Below are 25974 nucleotides of genomic sequence, written 5' to 3' on the forward strand. Positions count from 1 at the left end.
TGCTCCAGCTTTTCAAATTGAACTTCAGTCCAGATGAAGCAGCCAGAAATCAAGGCTAGGTATATGTCTACTACTCTGTGCTACACTGAACTGTAGGGTAGCAGAGATGGGATGATCACTGGTTTTCATGATGCACTGCAGCATAAAGCTCAATGATAATGGTATCATACCAGTATTGGCAGATAACTGTTAAAATGATCAGCACCAGACAGATGCTTAGTTTAACTGATATATATTGACAACACACTGACTGAATTCTGGATGAGCAGAAAGTTCAGTCTTATTTGGCTGAATTTCCTCTTTTCTCAAGTCATTCAGTCACAACGCATTCAGTGATGTTGAGTCCTGGACTCTGGGGCAGTCAGTCCAGCAGCTTCATTGTTTGATGCATCTGTCTCCTTTTCACAGTGAAGGCTACCTAGCAGCTACACATCCTTTCAGACCCAAAGCACTGAGTCTTTTTAGATCTGAAACATGAAAGTAGTTTGATCTTGTCCAGGACCCCCTAATTAATCTCTTGGACACCCTGAAAGTCTAAAACTCAAAATTCTGGGGGGTACAAAAAAAATCTAATTATGAGGTTATGCTGTTTTTTAGGAAAGAACAAGCTCAAATTTTAATTCAGGGAGAGCTCATATATCTTATCATATACACTTATATACACACACTTATACACTCATATACACTTATATATCTTACGGGGACAGTTGTGGTGGTCTGCCAAGTCTTGTAGGTAGTTTTTAGGAATTCCATTTTCCCAGTTTTTAATCATTCTAATCATTTTAATCATTATAATCATTTTCCTTTGACTTTCAACTTTCTTATGCAAGTGGATGCTTTATGTCAGAAATATGTCCTGAAACATGTAACTTGTGCTTAATTGTCACTGTGGGAAAATTAAAGAATTGAGGGGGTTCTCTGACTATATATTGGCATTAGTATTGACAGATATGCATGTGAAAAATATCTGAAATCTGTGTAGGCCCACAGTTCCTATATTGGGGCATATCTAAATTTTAATGGTGTAGCTAACTCACTTATTCCATAATTAAATTTGATAAGTTCGATATTGTTTGACGTTGCAAAAATAAGGAGTGGATGAAAATATACTTCAACATGTTAATGTTTCTATTTTTGTTTATTAAAGCATTCAGCATTATAAAAGTGCAGTATATCCAACAAAAACTGTGGTTTACAGTGTCCCAATCTAAAGGATTTTACACCGAAATACATTCATTCAAGCATGTGTGTAACTGATGATCTGTTGCACAACAATTTTTTCAGAAAATTATTTTTCAGAAAATGCAGCATTATTGTATTCTGCCTTTTTGATTTTTGCGAACACTTGCTGGTGACACAAGCTCTCTGACCAAACATGGTCATTTGCTGTTGGCGTGGCAATAACCAATATTACTAATCAGCTGTGTCCCAGCAACTGGAACTTCTTCATTTTACAAAAACAGTATGCTACAACCTTCATATTGTCCCATCACGTGTGTGTAATTTGAGACCCAGTCCAAGTAACTCCATTAGTATCATGGCTATGAAGTGTAGATTCCTTCACACTGTCTAAAGCAGGAATTAATCCCTCGCATCTTCCCCACTGCTTCAGTCACTGCTTCAGTCACCGCCCAGTTAAACTGAGCAAAGATATCTATCTCTCACAGCTGAGCCCAGCACCTGTCCGGGGTTCATGAACTCTGGATCTTTTAATCTCAACTGCACAATCTATAACTCTATAATCTGTTTTGTGACTGATCCACCTCTGGTCTGGAGAGGTGATGACCCCCCCCCCCCCATCCCCAGCGCTGATCCATATCAGACAGGTTTGACACTCCGCAAGTCAAAGTCGAACTCATACGCATGCCAGCGGGCTGTGTCTGAGCTTGCCTAGGCCTGCAACTGGCTGGGCAGAAAAGAAACCAGAATAGAAACAATCGAGGCTCTAAATTTAGGGCTGAAGATGAAGTGAGTGAGGCAGGGAATGAAACCTCTCTTAATCCACATGGGCAACTTCATATAGCTTAAAACAATGAGAGGGGACAGGAGGTTAGAGTGACCTTGAGAAAGAAAGGAACCACTTGGACTGGATCAACCAAGGAACTAGATTATTATCACCAATGACATCACTAGTATCTATGGTTTACTTACTCATTTTGATGATAAAGTCAGAGGCGTCGGGGGTTTTGTCCTCTTTCAACATGCATCACAATTATCAGATTTATCTGCTTGGGGAAGGAGTCCAAAGCACAACCCATGTTACAAAATGCTCTTCCGCCAGAGACATCTCCAATTTCTCAAAGCTTATAGAGTGTAGCTTTAGCTTCACTAAAGATCCAGCCAACTGTTTTTCTAGATGTTTGCTTTTAATAATGTGGTTGGTTAGTGTAGTGGTTAACATCTCTGCCTTCTATGCTGTAGACTGGGGTTCAATCCCCTGTTTGGACAAGCCCCCTACACTATACCAATAAGAGGCCTTGGGCAAGACTCCTAATACTGCCTTCGCCAACTGTGTAAAATGATCAAATTGTAAGTCGCTCTGGATAAGAGCGTCAGCCAAATGCTGTAAATGTAATAATGTCTACTAGTGTCCAGTCTCATTCTCAAGACCAGACATTAGAGGTCTTAGGTTTGTCTGGGTCTCAACATTACTTTTACTCAGTCGTGGCTTGGTCTCATTATAAGGAACACTCAAATTATGCTCAAAACCAATCAAACGCAAGCCCTTCTATCTGCACTGATCTTTTTAAATTTATTTAACCAAAATGTGGTAATATATTTGTTATAACAATATCAAGTACTACTATGTTACTGTGTTTTCATTTAATCATAAAAAAGGCAATTGGTAAGCCCTAGGACCATTAGTCTTATGATTTTTTTGTATTTCAACTCAATTTCAAGTACTAATACTAAATGTCATTGTTAAGTTTTTTGTTTGAAAACAATAATTTAAATTCTTGAAACAACCAGTCTTGACCTGTCCAAAACTTAGTATATATATATATTACAAACCAGAGTCTAGCCAGGTTCCAGTCAGGGTTTTATAAACAGAAAACACAGCAGCTTCTACAGAAATAGCTACAAAGTATAAGTTAATTTCCTTTATAAGCTTCAAATGTCTATGTTTAATATAAAACTGCCAAAAATGTTAATATGCACCAACATTAGCTTGGCACCAACATGCTATTAGAAATCTTAATATGGAATAACATTTTATCAGAAATACAAAGTCTTGGTCTCTGCTTGTCCAGGTCACATCCTTGACTCAACCATGATTTGTCCAGGTCTGGACTACAACACTAATCCCTATGCATCTACAATCAGAATTTCCTGATAATGACATACACTACTAATAAGACTAGGCCTAATGGCCGTCATAGCCCCTGACATTTCATGCTAACATATGGAGAGCTTACATAGCACGGCGGACAGTAATGTACTGCAGGGTCCATTAGCATGAAAAGCATGAGTGTGCTACACATGGAAACCACTTGGAGACCCCCTTATGAAAATAGTGAATCTTTAATGAAAGCCAGGGATGCCGAAGCCGAGCTGAAAGCTATGCCTGCTGATGTTTCTCTCCTGCTTTCCCTGCTAAGTCAAATCAATTAGACATGTAGCTGAATGATTTAAGGGTGAACAAAGCGGTCTCAAATCAGGTTCCAGGAATGAGATTATGGATGTTGAGATGGAGCTCTGTATTCTCATCATCGCTTTATGGGAGGTGTTTTGGTTAGAGTCCCAGTGTTCCACATTAACTCAAAATGTGTGATGTTAGCAACTGAAATAGAAACCAAATGTTTCTATGTTAGCAAATGTTAGCAAGTGAATTGATTTTGATTATTTATAAGTAGTTGAATTACAAGCCCAGGTTTCTCCGACCACTGAAGTAAAATAGAAGATCTGCAATGCCTCAAACAAATGAAAAAGGAAGACCAGAATGAAGACCCAGCTAATAGATCACAGAACTGATTAATTGTTTTTCCCTACAAAATTAAAGACGAAAGGTCTGAGATTTACTCAGGCAAGTAAGGAAAGCCATAAAAAGGGTAAGAAATGCAAGAGGTGGTTGATATGTTTAACGTTAGCTCATCTTTGATCATCTACATGAAACTGAATGTCATTCCGAATCCAAAGCCAAACGTCTGAAACATCGATTTGCTGTTTTTGAAGTCTGCCACTGCTCATTGGCCAACACTTGGCCAGCTCCGATGGGGAAAAGTGCTAGTGTCGAGCTGACTGCTGATGGACAGTTAGTAGTTAGCCAAGTCTGCTAGGAAAAACAGAGGTAATGAGGTCATCTGATAGGGCCAGCTCCAGAGCAGAGGCGGCATGCTGATGGACGTCCGGCCCTTAAGGAGCTCTAAGGTCTAAAGCCAAGAGGAGATGGAGAAAAGACCATCTGACCGTCTTACCATCTGACTTCATGTAGATGTGGAGGTATGAGATTAGCAAGCTCGCTTCAGAAAGCACTGTTCAGGTAGTTATAGTTGTTTAGAGGCTTAGTTTTCTCCTTGTGGTTGCCAAACATCTTGAAAGTTTTGGTTCTGTCATTTACAGAATATGATACAGGCTTCTCGGACTTTCAATGATACATTTCGGTGCCAGGCCCAGATTAGCATCAGAGAACAGGGGGCAGGAACAAGCAGTTCTACCACACATGCACTTTATACAGCCATTTACAGAATCAAATAACGTCCTGTGTGAGAGCAATGCATTTATTTTTAAAGTGATGTACTGTACTCCAGAAATCAAAATGACAATATCTACCTTTAGCTTGGTTAACAAAAAAGGGTATGGAACTAATCATGCTGTATTGAAAAACGTGTTAAGAATTGAAAAAGCTTTTAAGTAATGTCTTCATTAAACCGAAACTGTTAATGATTAAAAATCAATTTAAAAAATCATATAATGCATATATAATATAGTGTATTTCATCTCTCCCCAACTCCATTTTTGCATTTTTTTTATTTTTTACAAAACTTCAAAGGGCCAGCAGCCCTATACATTGGGCAAAACAAATGGACCAATACAAATGGTCAAAAAATGAATTTAAATAAACTCTTTAATAATATCAGCTAAAAATAATAAAGATGTCATGGGATATTGGGATTCATTCATGCAATTCATTCATAGTACCATCTAATATTATGCCCAGAACCTTTACAGCAGCACATAGGCACACACAGAAACTCTCCCAGAGAACTATGGCATGAGCAACAGTGCTGAGTTTAGACCAATGAGCCATATGATTAGCAGTGCCCTCCCAAGTAGTGCATGCCATATGGCTGAACTGTGTTATATTCAATGTCATCTTCAGTGGAGTCCCGTTAAACATGTATATATACGAGGTCAAGACTAGCCAACGACAGTTAAAGGCTGTTTCTAATATTTAAGCCTTCAAACGAGTCCAGGTTTTTCCACGGTCATATATAATCAGGGGCCGAATTCACGAAAGTGTCTTAAGAAATAAAACCTTATTGTGTTTTTTCTTAACTTCATTCTTAAGAGAAGTTGTTGTTCTTCAAATAACGTCTTAAAAATTCTCTTATTTTCTTTTCTTTTCTGACAAGGTAGGCAACTACATTTATCATGGGCGCTACCTCTGCTGCTCGTCCTGTTCATCCTCACCCGTCACCCCAGAGTTATCGCATTTATCAATGAGAATTTTTTTCCTGTTGGCTGTTTCTTCCATCATCACCTCTAGATCTCATTTGCTAATTTTTTTACACACTTAGTTTTACGTTTTTCCTCTATTTTGCTCCTCTGAGTGGATATTTATCTCAAAATGTATCTGTTGTTTATGGTATGGGGTAAAATGCAATGTAGCCTACATGAGAAAACAATGAAGATTTTTTAAGAAAATAATTACTTCTTAAGATATTTTCATGAATTGCATTTGAGGACATTCTGATGAAATTCTTAGTATTTGTCTTAAGAACCTTCACAACTTTTTTATTTAGAAAGTTTTCATGAATCCGGCCCCAGGTCCATAAATATTTGGAATGACGATAAAAGGTGCTGCTATTTTAGCTGACCACCACAGCATGGTTGAGGCTAAATGAAACATATGAACTGAATATATGAAATATCTATAACACTTTACTGTAGACCACAGTTCATAAGGCTACACAACATGCACATAAACCTGCCATGACTACTGACATAACCCTACATACATGTTTATAAATGCTTATTCCAATAGGCATCATCTGTCATAAAGGCTACTTTAGCTAACTTGGCATATACAACTTTTATAGCAAATGACTATTGTTTATATCTGTTGGAATAGGCATTTATAAGCATTTATGTAAGTCTATGTCAATCGTCATGACAAGCTTATGTAGATGTCATGTAGCCTTAGGAACCGTACCCTACAGTAAAGTGTTACTGAAATATATTATGAACTGAAAGTGCAGACTTTCAGCTTTAATTTGATTTGTGTGTATATCTAAATCAGGTGAATGGTATTGGAATTACAACCCTTTTCATACATAACCCTCCCATCATTTTAGGTGCTCAAAAGTAAATGGACAAACTAATATAACCATCACTTTTAATACTTGGTCCAAAATCCTTTGCAATCAATAACTGCCTGAAATCTGGACATTATCAGACACATTATCAGAAGTTCTTCCCTGGTGATGCAGGTGTTCATTGCAGCTGTCTTCAGAGCTTGTTGGAGCATTTAATCTTGTTTGCCCTCAGAAAGTGGAATATATGTGCCATTGGACTGAGATCAGATGATTGTATTGGCTAGTCCATAAGATGATATGCCTATTACCTGGAGGGTGTTCTTAATCAGATAAACTCACACAAATGGTATAAGCAAATATTGGAATTATGTAGTGTATGTATTTGTGCCCTTTTAACAATGCACTGAATGACTGAAGCAGGTCATTCCAGTGAGGATGACAGTTAACCGAAGCCAGACACAGTTAAGACTGCGCTGACAAGAAACCTCAACTTTCAGGCAGCATATTTTCATCAATTGAGCTTACAGTGTCTGATCTAGACAGACTATTTTCATATCTACTGCTCATCTCTCAACAGTTTAGCTCCCAGTTAAGCCCCAGCACCACTCAACACATCAGGCCTAACATGTGGAGATGTGGTTGGTGTAGTGTAGTGGTTAACCCCTCTGTCTTCTATGCTGTAGACTGGGGTTCAATCCTTGTTTGGGTAAACACCCTATACTATACCAATAAGAGTCCTTGGGTAAGACTCCTAACACTACCTTCACCTACCTGTGTAAGATGATCCAATTAAAGGTTGCTCTGGATAAAAGTGTTTGCAAAATGTAAATGATGTTTGAGAAAAAGACCCAGACTGCTTTTAGCCCTCTTGAAATAGACACGGAGGCGAATATTTAGATGCCTTGAACTCACAATGGGGACAACCTAGTAACCTAGTTTTAGCCTGAGATAGTAAAAAACAAGGAGAGAGACAGTAAATGGAGACTCTGTGGGCTTGATATCTTCAGCATATGTGCATGGACAAATCTCCAGTGTAAAACCTGAAATACCTTATTATCTGTGATGCATACTGCAGAGCTCCCAAACTGCAGCCAGCAAATAAGAGCAAGCTTAACATGAGCTTGGGGACAGTAGCTGGACACATCGTTGCCCACTACTGAGTCAACGAAATGAAACAGGAACATTTTCTTTTTAAACATGCAATTTCCAGTTCATGTTTTTCTTCTCAGCTTAGCTTAGAAGCTACTGTTCTGGCCATCATTATCGACATTCTTTTCTCTTTATGTAAACCGTACAATATCTTCATAAATAAAAGGAAATATACCAATGTTTTATTATTGGAATATTGTAATGGATATTTTCAGCTCTAAAGATAAGAAAATATGGCATGGACACTTTTAATGGCACCCTTTCCTAGTATTTTGTTGCACATGCTTTAGCAGTAATGACCACTTCCGAACAATCTGGTAGCCATGTACAAGCTTCTTGCACCTGTCTTGCTGGTAGTTTTTCCCTCTTCTCCACTGCAATCTTTTCAAGTTCTTGGATGTTTGCAGGATGTCTCTTCCCCATGGCAGATTACAGCAGTCTCCAAAGATTTCCACTGGGGTTGAGATCAGGACTCATTGCTGGCCAGTTTAAAACAGTCCACTTCTTCTTTGGAACCATCCTGTTGTGCTTTTTGATGTGTGCTTTGGGTCTTTATCATCCTGGAAGACCCATGACCTTCACCTAAACCTAGCTTTCTTATATTAGGTAGAACATTTCACATAAAAAAAATGCCTTAGTAATCTTCCAATTTCATTGTTCCTGACTTGAACCCAGTTGGACACCTTTGGGCTGAATTAGAGTGGAGACTGTGAGCCAGGCCTTCTCATTTAACATCAGTGTCTGATCTCACAAATGCACTTCTGGAAGAATGGTCAAAAATTCCTATGAACACACTCCTAACCCTTGTGGAAAGCCTTCCCAGTAGAGTTGAAGCTGTTATAGCTGTAAAGGCTGGGGTGACATCATATTAAATCCTAGGAATTAACAATGGGATGTCATTCAAGTTCTCTCAACGCAGATGATATACAAGACAATATAGTGTAAGTATATTTAAAATTGGCTGTAAAGAAATCGTCCATGAAAATTAATGACTGGTGCACATACATTTATTCTTGCTACAAACTGAACTGAATTTTGAATTTATGTCCTGAACTAACATCTCCACTGTTCCAGTGGTATGTGTATTCTGGTATGTCATGTCTGGCTTTAAATAAAGCTATAATCTCTGACAATAGAGGCTGTGCTAAACTCACTGTGGCCAGTCCACCCTCATATTGTGACTGCCAGTGGTGTCCTTTTCCACATTGCTTCGGGAAAACTCCAACCAGATGCAGGATCAATTTCCCTAATTGTGCTGCACCACAAAATAGGCTTCATGCTCATAATTACCAACTCCCTTCTGGACATGAAGGCAACATTTCCTTGAAATATATGCTCTCGTTTTGAGTGGAAGTTCTGAGAACAAACATGTTTACAAGCTTTCATACACCATATCTCAAGATCTGACTCCCCGGTCCAAAAACGGACACCTGGTAACCCAGTTAGACATGCAAAGGTGTACGTCTTTAGATGCAGAAGCTTTTCTGTAGGTTTAATGAAGTAAATGCATCTACTAGACCTGAAAAACTTGCGGGCTAGATATTGATAAACAAACTAGGCTACAGCATTAGTCTTTTTAATCCCATGGAACTGCAGCCTGCAGTAGATAACAAGCTGGCAGTGTCTTAGATTATCATAGCCAGGTTGCTTTGTTTACTTCACTTTAAAACATCATTAAAGTAACATCATGAGTAAAGGAACATGAACGATGCTTACTGTACACAAACTGCATGTGCACAGGAATGTAAATATGTGACAGAAAACAGATTTAAGCTTATTATAAGTTATGAGAGCAAATTATTTGGGTGGAGTTCTGCCCCCTTCCCTAACATTAAAGGGAACACCCACCCCCCATATACCCCCCTCAATCTATGCCCAAGTCCCATGATGAATTTGAAGGCAGTCATTAGGGTTTCCTGGCTGGGACCATTATTTTCACCTCATCTGGATGAATTCTACAAACGTGTTCAGCTTTGTAAGGCCAGAACACACAATAGCTCATGCATGAACACCAGACCAAACACATGACTTAGCTTTTGAAACCATCCTTATTTTTTCTTGCCTTTTATTTGTCCTCCTGAAATGTGTGTTTGTTTTTTACCAAAAACAGTTATGATTAATTTTTGGTGAGATGTAAACAAAGTCATTCAGAGTGATTTGCCGTGAAATTCCCCGTTTTAGACAAACTTATCAAGTTGTTCGCAGTGGTGGTGAAAGGAACCAGACGTCTGGAGCATTTAGAACACACTGTCTGATGCCTCAGACATTGTTTAATGATTTGAGTTTTTCACTTAAGATTCATGGTGGAGACACTCTTTAAAAAGATGGGTCTCTAAGTGTCCTTTAGTAAAGAAAGTGGTTCTATATAGAACCACTGACACTCTTTAAGGCACCATCTTTTTTAGAGTGTAACAATAGAAGAGCCCTTTTTGGTGCTATCTAAAACCCCTTTCAAAAAGGTCCCATATAGAACCATCTACAGAACATTCTCCATCAATCTGAAGAACGCTTCCACGATGCAAAGAACCCTTTGAGTTTGAGTTGACCTTTCAAAAACCATCTTTTTGAAGACTCCGCCTCTCCACCATGAGTCTATTGTAAAAAAAGTCGAAATCTCTTTAAAGCTTTAATCAAACCATCATTCATGGTGCAAAGAACCCTTTTAATCATGAAAGAGTTCTTCGGATTGATGTAAAATGTGTGTGACTGTGTTATAGATGGTTCTATATAGAAACTTTTTGAAAAGGGTTCTATATAGCACCCACAAGGATTCTTCTACTGTTACAAGCTGCACGCCATAACAATATAGAACCCTTTTCGAAAAGATTCTATGCAGAACCATCTACAGCAAATTCTCCTTCAATCTGAAGACCCCTTGATGCAAAGAAATCATCCAAAGGGTTCTTTGAGTGTTCATGGGAATCCCTGAAGAAAATGTTCAGATTGACCACTTATTCATCCAGCATTCTGAAAATCACATTCAGAAGACATGTGAAGGTGCACTGGTCATTTTGGACAATAAATAAAATGGCTCTGTGTTGAAGACAGCATGATGTCTGGTTCTTATCACCCCCCACTGTCCGCAAGTTTTTCTGAAACAAACCATCTCACATCAAACCGCTCTGCAAGACTCTGTTTACCTCTAAATCTCTGAATTATACAGACATTTTGGAAAAATCGGAATTGCCCTTTAACCAAAGAAGCAGGAAGAATGAGGCCTACAACGATGTTAACTTTAATTGTTCTCTGGAACATCAGCGGCTCGAATGATATCAGGAATGTGGCGGAAACTGTGGAATGAAAAACAGCGTCTGAAATGGCCCTCTCCTGTTTATGCTGCAATTTTTGCAAGATTCTATCACCACACACGTCAGAGAGAATTGTTATTTATCCACAGGGCTGCACAGCGGTGAGTCTCAGGCTTTCCCAAGCAAAAAAATTCATCTGTATTGCTCAGGTCGCCACAGACAGGCTCTACAGTTGCTGACGTGTTGCATCACCAACCCAGCCTAGAAGAGGCGGAGCTTATTTCTAATAGGCCTAGTTAGTCATCCTCTTGTTGAGGTCAGTTTTACTCTTTTACTGCTGCCATTCAAGCCACCAACCAAACTGGGTGCAGGAAAGTCTCATCTATGTACAGTATCTTTATACATAGACGATGCTCAGAATAACGTGTGGGCCATAGTAGAGGCTTTAAGTAGACCTGGTGTGAAGGTGGTGAGCTATTCAAAGCAACTGATGCACACATCCGTAAAGTGTTAACCGTTTTCTCGCTTTCCCTCGTTAAAATTTATGGCAATTTTCCATGTCACCTGTGACTCGCAATAATGAAACCTAACACAATCTAATCACTTCCATGCTGTATGCCGAGCTCGGCATTCCGAAATAGCACCTTAGCAAAGGCCTACTGGAATTTTGTGACCTACAGTACATATGCTATGCCAGACTGCATAGCGAGTTTTGGAGGAATTTTGAATGTGGGCCAAGCAGACACACGTGCATTACTGCTGCCCCCAATCACCACCACCACATTATGCATTTAAGACTTATTTAGTTTTAATGCAGAATTGCTTATCAATGCAACCACCATTACTGATCAATTAATAACAGCACTCTCAAACTCAAACACAATAGTTAGGTGTTAAAATTTAGAGAAGTAAATTAAGAAACAATATAAGCAAGAAAAAATCTCAGAATTTTTGGTATTTACTGTTGTTTTGCTAGACTGCAGTATGGGAAAATACGTTCTCAGATACTTTTGTGTTTGTTATGTAATTCACTTCCAGCACATATATCTACTTCAAATGTACAGACCTACTGTCTCTCGACTTTTTTGCACTTTCTACAAAAAAAAAAGCATAAAAAGGAATAAACGCAAAAGCATGAACAAAGAAATGTTTTTTCAAAAGTATTCAGAGACTACATTGGGTACATAAGGATGTCATAACACAATCAACATATATATAAAGCAACACTCTTAAAAAAGATAACCGTCTAAAATCCAGGCTAACTTTATGTAAAATTTTATATTCAGAAACTACAGGGACTTCAATCCAACCTGGCTGAGCTGTTCTTACATTAAAGAAGTGTGTAATAAAACTTTGGCCTGTAGGGGGTTAAACTGAATCATGTTTTTCTTAGAACTTCTGAAAGTTAACCTGACATTTTAGTATCTTCAAGTGTCAGATGGAGCTTTGTTAATTTAGCAATTTACACTGTAATGCTAGAGCCAAATGCACCGTTTGTGCAATGTAGGCTTAGGTTTTATATGCAGGTTGGGGCTTTATGGCTGGAGGGTGTGTCTAGAAGTCCAGCCATTCACACCAAGTCCTGCAGCTACTATCCAGCCTGCCTTGGGCTGTTTATTTTCCAAAGGGAAGAATGCATACGGCCACTGGTGTACTGAAACAGTGTGGTTTTACAAAGCTAACTTTAATAAGATGTCCGATGAGAGACAAGGGGGTGCTGAACAGAAGTGGTCTGGATGGGAAACCCTTGTGTGTGTGTGTGTGTGTGTGTGTGTGTGTGTGTGTGTGTGTGTGTGTGTGTGTGTGTGTGTGTGTGTGTGTGTGTGTGTGTGTGCGCGCCACCCACCCACAGGGCAAGAGAACAAATACGCTCTGAACAGACCCAGAAAGGAGCCGTGAGACTGGTTATACTACATCAACACCATTTTTTCTTACTTATTTTCTGCAATGAATACATATGCTGATGCAATATACAGGGTGATTAATCTGATCTTAAAGATTAATCTGATTTCAAAGCACCATATTTTTACAACCATGAGGTGCCTAGGAACCAATCACATACCAACTGAAAGAGGGAGTCATAGAGTTTCTGACTGTGACTGGAAGATGCCTCCCTTCAGTCTGTGAGGAGATGGAGACCCCTGAGCAGAAAGTTTTGCGTTCTCCACTTCAATAAGAGTGAATCCGTCATAACTGTGCACCATGATTTTCGTCTGCAGTGAACCTCCAACAGCTCCACAGCACTGGGTGGTCTCTAAAATCACACTGAAAGAGCCGTACAGTGATGCCTAACGTGCTCAATCGAGTCTGGGATGAATTTGACTATGGCGTTATTGTTGTCCGTACAGCTGGATGGCGTTCATTCTGAGCACTTGTAAAACTACATAATAAACTGTATGCTCATTTAAACCATGTACAGTTTACTGCATTGTTATATAATAATTTACAAGTGAAATAAGTCATTTTGAAATCAGATGAATGTTTTTGAATCACCTTGTATATGATATGATGTATGCATCTGAATCAGGTTGATTCACTTTCAGTGTATTTGCAAACTTATCTGCATCAGAATGAGTTATTAGCCAAGTATGTATTCTATGGTGGCTGATAAGACCTTATCTGAAATGAAAATGTGTGGCAAACTCATAACTGTGAGGCAAATTCAGAAAACACATTCATCAGCAAGTTGATAACAGCACAGAGACTCACATTCCAGTAAGTTTAAGCTTAACTTGGCTGGCTAGTTAGCTATAATTTAAAGGCCTGAATGGCTCCGTCCTCTTTGAGTGCCCTCTGAAAACACTGTCTTGTGATTGACTCTCCAGCATTTCTGAAGCTGCATGTGTTTCTATATTTGCAGTGCATTTGTGAACCGCAGCTCTGGTGTCTCTGAGATCTGAGTTTGTAGAGCATCTCTAAATGTGCAAAACAGTTTATTCTTTTATGATGTAAGTAAATGCTCTAGAGGTGCAAAGAAAAACGAATCTGGTGCAAAGAAAAACTGATTTAAATCAAATCATTGGTCCAACAAGGGCTTACTTAATTACATAATTAAGACATATTTACTGTGGTAAAGACTCTCAGACCACATAAAGTCAAAATTATTTGAAAATGTTCTTCATTAAAGAGTCATGCATACATCAGCGTACGTTGAATTTAACTGAACTGAATCGCATTGGACCACAGCTGGTTTTAACCATACTGATGCTGAACCGATTCGTAGTGAATCGAGGTGTATTGAATCGTTCACGTCATGTGACTTGAGATCTGTATCATATCACCTAAAAGAATTAGATTTACACCATATGATTATTAACTCTTGTTGTACATTATCTCTCTAAGCAGAGGGACTCAACGTGACCTCGAGCATCCAGCTGAGCCACGGCGTCCACACCCATCAAAGACGTGCCAAACGTGTAAAGAACGGCTAAATGAGTCGAACAGGATGAGGCTAAAATGGAGCACATGGAGCATCCAAGTGCTAAAAGGGGTCATTCACAGTTCCCAGTCGCACATCTCATCTCTTTTACCATGACATGAGGACCGGATCTTATTGCACAACTTCCTAGTGGGATATTACACAGAGAACACATGCTACCAAACGCTCGCAGGATATTTTAAGCCAAACCTTTTGGAGACATGAAAGTAAATACAGTGCTATGTTCATCAGAACCATCTGCCACACCCAAAACCTCTCCGATTACTCACTGCCTCTAAAAAGTGATTTAAAAGACTGAGACCTTCCCACACCTTTGCTTGCCTTATTCACAGCTCATTTACACTGCAGTCGGCTGCTGGAGTGCTACTAATTAGTAGCCTAATAAGCAAGATTGGTAGTGGAATGCATGCAAGGACCCCCTAAACGGCCAGATCCCACTGGCAGGTCCAAAGTTTTATTCTACATTTCTACACTTAAGAATAGCTGAGCCAGTTTGCACTGTAGTCCATGTAGTTGATGAATAATAAGCTTTAGTATGTAATAAGTCTGGGATTTTAAATGGTTAAAAGCAATTACAGAGTTTACGTCTTCTCATGTCATTAGTCTGTTTGATGTCTATTTAAATGGTCCATATTCCATATTTTTCTTATATTCTGTCCATTTTTGGTTGCCACTGTGTGATTTTGTGAAGAGTGAAAATCATTTTTACATGACGAATTCCCAACCTCACTTTATCCCCAGGCTGCTTGTGTCTTTAAGGCTGATGTAAATGACCTCTGTTATGAAAGACCAACACCTTCACAAGAGAAACCCCACATACCATATTCTAAAACAGCCTGGAAATGTTACATTGAGAATGGAACACTGGACAAATAACCTTCGGCTGTTCTTTTCAGATGTGCGGATCTGGAAGACTGGTGGTTTGGAAGACTGGAATGATCCATTTGCTTCCCAACAGCCAGGAACAGTACAACATTTAACCCTCTCAATGGAACTCTATGGAACCAAACATATTTCTGTCCTTTCTTTCTGAGAATATGGCCACTGAAATTTGTTTAAATCTGCACAGAGCACAACTGAGGTGTGATGTAGATTCCTATTTTCTTATTCCTAAAAATAATTTATTACACAAACTAAATAAATATCATCAAACGTTCAGCTTTGGGAGATCACTTTGGTTTTTTGATGTTAAATAAGGGCAACAAGAAGACTAAGAAATTGCATGATAAATGCAGTGGAGCAGAACAAATTGCATGATTTCTGCTGTTTAATATGTGAATAAAATGTAATCATGTGACATGTCATGCCCTGAAATGTGACCGCACAGTGTTTCATATAATGTTTCACAAAATATAATTCACATAATATGTTTTCAAGTGTGATCACATGCTTTCTTATGTCATGATTTTTCATATAATTGGATGTATTTCCTCCTGTGATCATGTGTTTTTTCACGACAGCACGTTTTCATGTGTGATCACACGATTTTTCACGTGATTGCACATTTTATAACGTGATTTTTTCACATATGACGACATGTTTTCACATGATCATACATTTTTCTTGTGAAAAATGTGTGTAGTGCCTACAAACCACATGGGACTATTTATTATTTTCAGGTGTTTATTTGGGAACGGTGCTTTAAGACCTTGCCTTCTCCTACAGAGTTACCATTTTGGAGATACATGTTTTTGGATGGTGTTGATTAGAAGTCCTTTAAAGTGATAAATCTTCACATGTAAAAACAGATTCTCTGCTTTCTGTCAGTCATTACATGAGTTGCACTACGCCTCGGTCGGTCCTTGGCACTTCATGCAGCGAAAAGAGTGTTGAAAGACAGCATCTCTTCAGAGTGATGAATGTGGGTGGCATTTGTCACCAGTTTTCAGGAGCCAAACTCGTCTAAAACACAAGTGCAACTTGACGAAAGAGATACAGAAATGGGAGGTGGGGAAAGAAAGTGAATGATAATGCAGCACTCTGTCACCGAGGGGTGCAGGTTGCTTTTTATTTGAGCATTAATTGACACAGGCTAAACCACAGTCACTCACCTCAGCTTCAGAAAAGAAACAAAAAGGGTGAGAACAGGCAGAGAGAATGAACAGGCGTGTGGAAACAGCCGGCTCAGTCGACAGCTCATTAAGACATTCTCACTCTCCCATGCAAACCGTGTTTGCAGGGCAGAGGAAGAATGATCGAAGGCATGGTAATATGACAGAGACCACCTGCATTGCTGGATGCTGGTCAACAGCTTTATGTGCTGGAATTATGGTGGTTGACCATGATTCTCTGTGGAATCCAATCAAGGCCAGACAATTCCTAAATATCTTAGGCCATGACCAATTCATTTACTCAGACATGATAATCAGTGTACTCACTCATCACAATGATTTATGTCTGTGTACACTAAAACTGAACAACAATATATACAATGTGTGGCCAAAGGTTTGTAGACACCTAAATATTGAGTTCAGGTGTTTTAGCCTCACCCATTGCCAACATGTGTATAAAATCAAGCACGTAGCCTTGCAACCTCTGTAGACAAACAGTGGCAGTATAACGGGTCAGACTGAAGAGGTCATTGAGTTTAAACGTGACGCTTTCATAGGGTGGCACCTTTTCCACAAATTAGTCTGTGATATTTCTTCCCTGCTAGATCTACCCTAGTCAACTGTAAGTGCTATTATTGTGAAATGGAAGTGTCTAAAAACAGCAACAGCTCAGCCACAAAGCAGTAGACCATGCAAACTCAGAGTGCAGCTGCCATATACTGAATCATGTAAAATCACTTACTCTCTCTTGCATTACTCACTACAGAGTTCCAAACTGCGTCTAGAAGCAACATCAGCATCAGAAATGTGTGGCAGGAGTTTAAATGGGTTTACATGGCCGAGAAGCTGCATACAAGCCTAACATCACTATGTGGAAAGCCCAGCGCCAAGTGAAATTGATGGATCTCTGTCCAACATCTTTGGGATGAGAAAGAGTGATGTTATAGTAAACAATACTACTCAGTTAAATGTGAGGTAAGCAATCGTGTGTTGTGTTTAATATTCAAAAATGATCCCTTCTGATTATGGGAACAGGGATAATCATTTTGCTACAGTGAAGAGGGCTAGTTGGTCATCATCACTAGAGCAATGCTCGCTAGCTGGCCCCTAAACCTGTAACTAAGCTACAGCACTGGTCTGTACACTGTTTTGTCCTTGTGTAAAGTAATTTGAGGGTGCTTAATTGCATCTTATATACTTTTTCATGCCATAGAGGACAATATTATGAACGGTTCTCTCACTACTGTCTACTTTAACAACATGATGGTATATTAATGCTTGGTCGATAGCTGGGTAGCGAGCCAGCATCTGTTGTGGAGACAAAAATACCTCTCTCTCTCTCTCTCTCTCTCTTTCTCGCTTCCTCTGATCCTGTCGGCCACACGATTCTGGTTTTAGGTGGCAGTCATTGCTTCTAAAATGAAAGAGGCTCACCTTTCAATCTAGAGCCTCTGTCGGCCCTTCTGAGGCGCTACAACCCCCCTTAAAACCAACACAAACACACTCACACAAGACCCTCTGTCACACACACACACACACACACACACACACACACAAACATGTTCACCATCTATAAACAGAAGCTGATGTTCTCTCTCTCTCGTCCTTTAACCTTGATCTCCTGTCACTCTGCCTTTCACAACACACATAAACATCAGGAGAAAACTTTAGAGAGACACAAAGTAAGAAAGAGAGGATGAGAGAGAGAGAGAGACAGACAGAGACAGAAAGACTCAGTCAAAGAACATTTGAGCAATAAGAGAGAGGGAGAGAATGACAGAGAGTGAAACAGAGATAAAGAGAGATACAAGCAGACGAGGCAAGGAAGAGTGAGAGACAAATAGAGTGGAAGTGAGTTAGAAAAAGAGAGAGTGAAAAACACAGAATGAGCGAGAGAGTGACAGAGAGAGCGAAAGAAGAGAGTGAAAGAGAGACAGAGAAAGTAAAAGAGCGAGAGACAAGGAAAGAGATGGCGGGAGAGAGGTAGAAAGAAAGAGAAAGAGAGTCTGAAGGCAGGCCTGAGAAAAATAACACTAGCAGTAAACTGCATCACAGAAATCTCTAATTGTTGCACATGTCCCATCACGCTTCACAATTATAGTCATTAAACAACATTTAACCTTTATACAGACACCTGACTTCCCAAAGAGCCAAAAACCCACGCAAAACAAAAACCTGTGCAATACTCAACACTCTGACGTTAAGGCTAAGTGTTAGCCTTCAGGCTAGTTCACAGCTCACCATCTACAGCACATCAACACCTGCACAAATACTCATTTACAAGAAATAACACAGAATCATAATTACAGAGCATTAAAGAACATTAGCTGTCCATATTAGAGACGTCATCAGGATATTAGAAGGAAAAGAAACATTTCAGCTCAGACTCTGTAACATAGCTAGCCTGAAACATAGCATAACCTATAGCATAATATAACATTAGGCAAAGTAATGTAGGTCACAAGTAACAGCAGCAGATACATGTAGCTCAATGTTAGTATAAGAAAAACAACCAACTAGCTTTGTGCAGGTCTGTGACACCGTCCTGCTGGGATAGCGAAATTATTCTAATTTTGTATTATCATTAGCCCCATTTACCCTGAGATGCACTACAGTCCCCAGTATGCACTGCAACATAGTGTGTGTTCCCACTCCTCTTCCCCCATCAAAAGTCTATGGGCCAGCAGTTACACAAAAAGATGCCTGGTGTCTTGTTCAAGCAAATAGGCAGGTTAAAAAAATACCTTATAGTTATTTTTATTTAGAATTCTTTTTGAATAAGTATTCAATACCTATTTTGCTGTTGCAGCTTGGGCATATTTTGAAAACAACAGTGGCCATTCGGGTCATGGCAAAATATTAAGTAAAAATGGAATAAAAACACGGATTTGGCCCACGGATTTGCTGCGATTTTTTTAATATGACCCCTTTAGCGGTGGAGTTTGATACCCCTATACACGCCCTACAATGGCTGCTTCACTGATAGAGTGGAAATTGACTCTGATATTTTTAACTTATATAATCAAATGAAATATTTTTCCTGTAACTCTGCTATCATATTAACTAGGACACGGTTGGGTCTCTGTGTGTGAAGTGTCTTGACTCTGTGTTGAGCTGCTAGTGAGCAACGAGAAGCGAAAAGGCGAGAAAAGAATTCATACCTCTCCACAAAGACAGTCGTTCTTAGATAAAAACAGAAAATTACAGCTTTCTTCATGCAAAATGCCACAAAAAAATCAAATTTAGGCACATTAAAAACACTTTTATAAATGTTGACTGGCTTGCTCACCAGTTGCCAAATCCAGTTGGTTTTGGTGTTGGACATCATATACAATACCACTGAGACATATTTGATCCACATTACTGAAGAAAAAAAAACGAGCTCCCAAAATAGGTGGAAATGATATTTTATGGCTACTGTGATGAGAGTGTAGTTTTCCACATATTTGCAGAATATAATTTTTTTAAAAGGTTTAACAGGTGCTTCTGCACTTAAATTGCATTAGGCGTATTTGAAATCTTATCTTTAAAAAAAAAAAAACATATTGAATCCACATCAGAATCAGACAATACTCAAGGTTTTGGTATCATTGTCAGCATCAGAAAACAAAAATGGCTAAAAAAAAAACATTTTACTAAAACCTTTAGCTAAAAATCTGCAAATCTGATGGACATAGAAACACACAAAATGCCAATACTGTGAGATACCTGAAGATAAGTTTGTTTTTAACAATTTACAAATCTGTTTCTGAACAGTAGTGAGTTGATAGACGGTCATGTGCAAAAGTTTAGATTACATTTTTTTGGTTAAATTACATTTTAGCAATGTGAAAACAAGTGAACACACCCTCCACAGAGAACATGCTTCTGCACATTTTAATACACAGTCACTGTTCATTTCCTAAGTTTAATATACTGGTGAAAAAGAAGCATAAATTATGGCTTGTGCAAAAGTTATGTTTTGCATTTAATGTTATTATGTTTTTATCTAAAGTGAAATTGTGCTGTAAAATATGCAGAAAGCTGCCTCATTTTGTGCCCTGTGTGTCAACCTATTTTCATGTAGAAAATCAACACCACATCATTGAAACTTTTGCATATGACTGTAACTTTATATTTCATGCTGACGATTACTGACTATATTAACCTGAAAGTAAACAGAACAGAGCAAAAATGACTATTTCATGTGCAAGAACACAAACAGGGCCATCCAAAATAAGAGTCTGACTCCAGAATACAAGGCTGTACCCAATACAGCGTGCACTGCAGAGCATTCTGTATAAACGCTAACAAGTCCAGCTTAACTGTTAATAACAGTTAGAAACTTTATGACTAAAGACTCCAGTACATGACTAAAGACTCGATCTCACCCCTCAGAAACTCGAGACTTGACTGGGACTTGCGTAAAGTGACTCGTAAACATCTCTGCTCTAAATACCAAAAGGCCAATAAGACAAAGGACACATACCTGGGGGACAGTTGCACTCCTGGGTCAGGTCTCTCGCCAGGCGGATTTTCGGCAGCACTTCGCCCAGCCTCTGATACAGGAGACACGAAATAACACCGTCAGACTGAGAATCCACAGAGACAGTAATGATCCCTAATCTAGAACTTCACACCATGGGGAATATCACACAGCTAGAGGCAAAATATTCACATCCACTGGGTGGCAATTAACAGCTTTCCAACTGTTCAGTCATTCATGAATTGCATAAACGTTACAGCATGATATTCAGTTGCATGAAAAAGTTTTAGCACCCCTGGTCAAATGGCATTTTGTTGATTTTCAAAGTGTAAATAAGTGTAAACACATCCTCAACAGAGAACACACTTCTGCACATTTTAATTGCAATTGCTGTTTATTTGCTGAACTGAAAAACTGGTCCGTGCAAAAGTAATAAAGCATTTTTTTTTCCGAATATGTTAACTCAGCAAATAAATAAAACTTGTGTGCTTCAAATTTGCAGGAAAATGCCATATTTACGTGTACTCTCTGTTAGTATGTTTTACTTAGATAATCAACAAAACGTAATATGACGAGGTGTTCTAACTTTATGATTTGACTGTACACATATAACGTCAAAACCGTTGTGCTGTATGTTCTGCATGACTAGTGTTCATGATTAGTGTAGAGAACTACTGCTTAAGTCTTTGCACAGAATAAATAACGGCTCTGTTTCTGAGGTGCTCATGGTTGTAAAGTTAATAATGTCTTCAAAAACAGGTGGAAATCTTAAAGTTTTCTTTCACAGATGTGAAAATAAAACTATTAAGACATTAAATCCGAAACACCGATTAAAATCATAAAAGTTTGGGTTTGCTTATGACATTTACTGTCACATTTCTCCCCCAGAAAGTTTCTCTCAAGAACAACACGCTACTAGGATTCACTATATTCACAAAAGTATTTAGACACTGTAGTGAATTATGCTACTCCAGTGAGTTCTGCCCTCATTGTTCACACATACCGTTTGCATATTCTCCATTAAAAAGCATTAACCAATACAAAGGGACGCTCTATATCAGCCAAACCTGAGCCTAGGATCACCATGCTTGTTCCAAGGGTAAGCTAGGGAAGTTTAAGCCACCCGCACTGCATTGTGGAGTGCTGGAACTGCATCCCTGGAGTGATAGAGCTCTATCCAGTACCTCTGGGATGTGCTGGAGTGATCCAGAAATGATCATTTAACATCAATACCTGACCTCACTAATGCTGAATACAATCAAATCCTCACAGCAATGTTCCAACATCTAAAGACTTTTAGTCTAAACCTATAGTGACTTATAGTGTAAGAAATAACTGATTACACTGACACTTATATGTTGATGTCCTCACAGTCCTGCTGGTGGTGCTGAATTAGGTATATTTGAGCAGGTAAATAACTGAGCTGTGCTGGACTTCTAGCACTACAACTGGACTCCTTGGTTGGTAAGCAACAGCGTGCAACTCATTGGTCTCTAACTTAATGGTCAATATTTTGGACATTTAGTACCATGCAGATGTTCACCCTTTACAAATCACTGTGGTAATACAAAAGTATGATCTGAACTTAGGTGATGCTGTCTACAGTTGCATGCAAAAGTTTGGGCACACATCCGCACATGTTAACGCAAAAATACTGTTTATTTGCTGAATTTAACATATTGGGGAAAATAAGACTTCAAACATGGTCTGTGAAAAAGTTATGGCACATTTTAGATGTCATGTTTTATTTTTTGCAATATGTTAAACTCAGAGAGTAAATAGAAATCATGCACTAAAACTTGCAGTGGTTTGCTTCTTGTAGTTGACGTGTTTTCTCTACAAATGTCTAAAGGGTATGCAACTTGACCAAAGTTTTAGGATTGTAATACTTATAACAATCTAACTAATTCAGCTCTGTATAACAGCCCTTGAGTGCTGTTCTATAGTCATCTAAAACACCTGTGTAATATCTTGAAGTACCATGTACCATAAGGTCCTTATTGTAGTCCTATAGAAATTAATGTAGAATTATTATAGTTCTTTTAGCTCTAAACAAGGTGTGAAATTCAAGAGGTCCTAGGAGGTCCAGGACCCCCCCCCCCAACACATACACACACACACACACACATTTTCTAAGCCGCTTCTCCCTCAGGGTCGCCGGGGGGGTTGCTGGAGCCTATCCCAGCTGTCATTGGGCGGAAGGCAGGATACACCCTGGACAGGTCGCCAGTCCATCGCAGGGCAGACAGACAGACACACAGACTCACACGGGTCTAGGACCCATTAAATGTAATCTTTTGGGACCCCCTGAATGTCTCAAAATCAAAAATCTCAGCGGTCTCTGAAAACCAGCTTATTATAAAGTTATACTGTTCATTAAGGTGAAATACACTCAACTATAAATCAGAGCTGGTCTGATTCAGAGTGACGCTTGCAACTGTAACTATGCTCAGAATACCTCTGAAAAACTGTCCCAAAGCATATTTATAAATCTAAAAACGTGCCCAAATTTGAAAGAAACTGGTAGAAAGAGTGAATTACTGATCATTTCTTAAGCCAACGACTATAGAGGAGATGTGCAAGATTTCAATATGAGGAGGAGCACATTACCATACCAGAAAGGAGCCTTGCTAACAGAAGAATCGTTAAGCCAAACATTTTGGTGCCAGTGAAGCCAGAACCAATGCTGCTAAAGTGAGTGAGGTGGCAGTTAGCCAGCACTGGAGTATCCAAACCACATAGGACCCCTCAAATACCAAGGAGTATTTCACACACTGGCTCTAACCTTCTTCCATCATGCATGATGATTCTACTGCCCAACATCAGAAGCCCTCAACAACATGTATCAGGTGCCTAAGACTTGGTTTGGATGTAAAACCTACAATGAGTCAAAAGTAGGGTTGGTGACCACTGGAATGAGTGTCCATGCAATTTCACCAACTCCTGCATCAGACGTCCAAGAGACAAACATCTGGGACAACCACTTAGACAAATTCAAGTACTGAAACAGAAACTGTGTGAAGAACAACCTTTGGGTCTCTAATGAAGCTTTTAATTGGTGATTCTTTAAAGAACCTGCCCTTTAAAACATAAAGGACTTCTACATAACGTAAACAATAAGATTCTATAGCATTTCAAGGTTTTTCCTAGAATTATGCATTCTTTATACCTGGTGAAACTTTGGAGCACTTATTTCTGATACAGCCATACAACTGCGTAGAAGAGCGCTGACCAATAGAACCGGATGCTCTGAAGCAGCCATGCATGAGCCTAAGGTCACCATGCCCAATGCCAAGCATGGGCTAGATGGGTATAAAGCCCACCAGCACTGGGCTGTGGAGCAGCGGAACTGTGTTCTCTGGAGTGATGGAGCTCCATCCAGTATCTTTGGGATGAGTTGAGTGATCCAGAACCAACCATTCAACATCAGTACCTGACCTCACTAATGCTCAGTCAAATCCTCACAGCAATGTTCCAACATCTAGTGTAAAGCCTTCCCAGACTTCCCAGCCTTCCCAAACTCCTTATCAATTCCCTTTATTTCAGTGGAAAAGCTGGCCGAGCAGGTGTCCACCAGCGTTTGTGTGGTGTCTTATAGCGCATAATGAACAGACCTCAGTGCTCTGGAGACGCTGTGACTGACCTGTGGAGGTTTTCTGAGTTTAGTGAAACGCACTCACTTCTTGCACGATTGTTTCCACCAGCTCGCGCAGCTCCTCCGTCAATATAGGCCGTCCAGACTGCTCCGGTACTGTCCCGTCCTGAGTCCGTGTGTCCACCGGGGCGCACGCTGCCCTGTCCTTCTCCAGCGCGTGCAGCCGGCTCTCCATGTCCTGGCTCCTGAAGGTCACCAGAAGGCTGAGCGCCACTGAGCCCACAGCCAGCGCGAGGCAGGCGGTGGGGATGAGCAGCGCGAGGCGCAGAGCCTTCAGCGCGCGCTGCTTTCCGGAGCCCTCGCTGCCCGCAGCCTTGCACGAGACAGGATCCATCATGAAATGCCGAGAGCCTCCGCGCGCTCACCAGTCAGTCAGTCTCTCTCTCTCTCTCTCTCTCTCTCTCTCTCTCTCTCTCTCTGTCTCTCTCTCTCTCGCTCTCTCTCTCTCGATCGCTGGGCAAGAGAGCGCGCGCCTGGTTCGCTTTATTAGCCTAGCACGCGCCTGTCCAATTGGGTCCCAACTTCAACTACTAGAAGAATATTTCAATAAAGAAGAAAGAAGATGTAAGGATTTAAGGCAATGTACGGATTTCAAATATAGGACATATTTTAGCAAACATGAAGTTTCCTACATATCCGATTTAAATGTATCACATATAATAATAAATAAAAATAATGCGTGGCCACGACTTAGTGAAGCACGGAAATGAGATCGTGGCCATGACTTAATCGTCTCATTCCCATTCCTTACTAAGTCGTAGAGAATGTATGATGCTGACATATGCGGAAATATGTTCCATGTACTGGACATATGTATTAGACATATATCAGACAGTAGATGCATTATCCCTATATTATTCGTATACGTCCAGATAGATACGGAGCCCCGCTGGTGACATCCTGTATAAATAAAAATAATGCACAGCCACGCCTTATTAACGTAATTAATTAAGTGGGAACGAGATCCTAATGCGTGGCCAATACTTAGTAAGGCGTGGGAATGAAATCATGGCTTACTAAGTCGTGGCCACGCATTAGGATCTTGTTCTGACGCTTTACTAAGGCATGGCTACGACTTAATTATCTTGTTCCCACACCTTACTAAGTCGTGGTCACGCATTATTTTTATTTATACAGTATGTCACCAGTGGGGCTCTGTAGATAGATGTATATTTGTGTCATATATATATATATATATATATATATGCACATTTATGTTTTTTGACGTATGTGCATACATAGCCATCAGGTTTCTGACTGACTGATAAAAACATTGAGTCCAATATTATTCTTTTTCTTTTCTGAGTCAACACTTTATACACTTCCATACTTGTCCTGGTGGCAGGCCAGTGTAATTGTAGTTCTCATCCTCTGATCCTACACCTGGTATGGCTGACCAGTTCAGCCACTGAAGAGTAAACAATGTCATCAAGTGGTTTGAGGTGAAGTCGTTAATTCAGAGAGAAACTTATAGACTCTAATATCTTTACA

At 39.6% G+C, this 25974-nt stretch overlaps 1 protein-coding gene across 5 annotated transcripts in view; it reads right to left on the reverse strand.

Moving 5' to 3' along the window:
* The window catches only part of si:dkeyp-44a8.4 (collagen alpha-1(XXIII) chain), a 204971-nt gene extending 180119 nt beyond the window's left edge, over positions 1-24852 (reverse strand). For 3 of the 5 annotated variants that reach the window (XM_037540737.1, XM_037540735.1, XM_037540738.1), the window contains exons 1-2: positions 24509-24852; positions 20832-20901 (exon numbers count right to left, since the gene is read on the reverse strand). In XM_037540737.1, the coding sequence (XP_037396634.1) occupies positions 20832-20901; positions 24509-24820 (382 nt within the window). In that variant the 5' untranslated portion in view covers positions 24821-24852. The remainder of the gene's footprint in view (positions 1-20831; positions 20902-24508) is intronic. The other 2 variants (XM_037540739.1, XM_037540736.1) reach the window with 1 other exon arrangement.
* Between the last annotated feature and the right edge of the window lie 1122 nt (positions 24853-25974).

This window comes from Pygocentrus nattereri, chromosome 8, assembly GCF_015220715.1.
Source record: "Pygocentrus nattereri isolate fPygNat1 chromosome 8, fPygNat1.pri, whole genome shotgun sequence".
Lineage (NCBI taxonomy): Eukaryota > Metazoa > Chordata > Actinopteri > Characiformes > Serrasalmidae > Pygocentrus > Pygocentrus nattereri.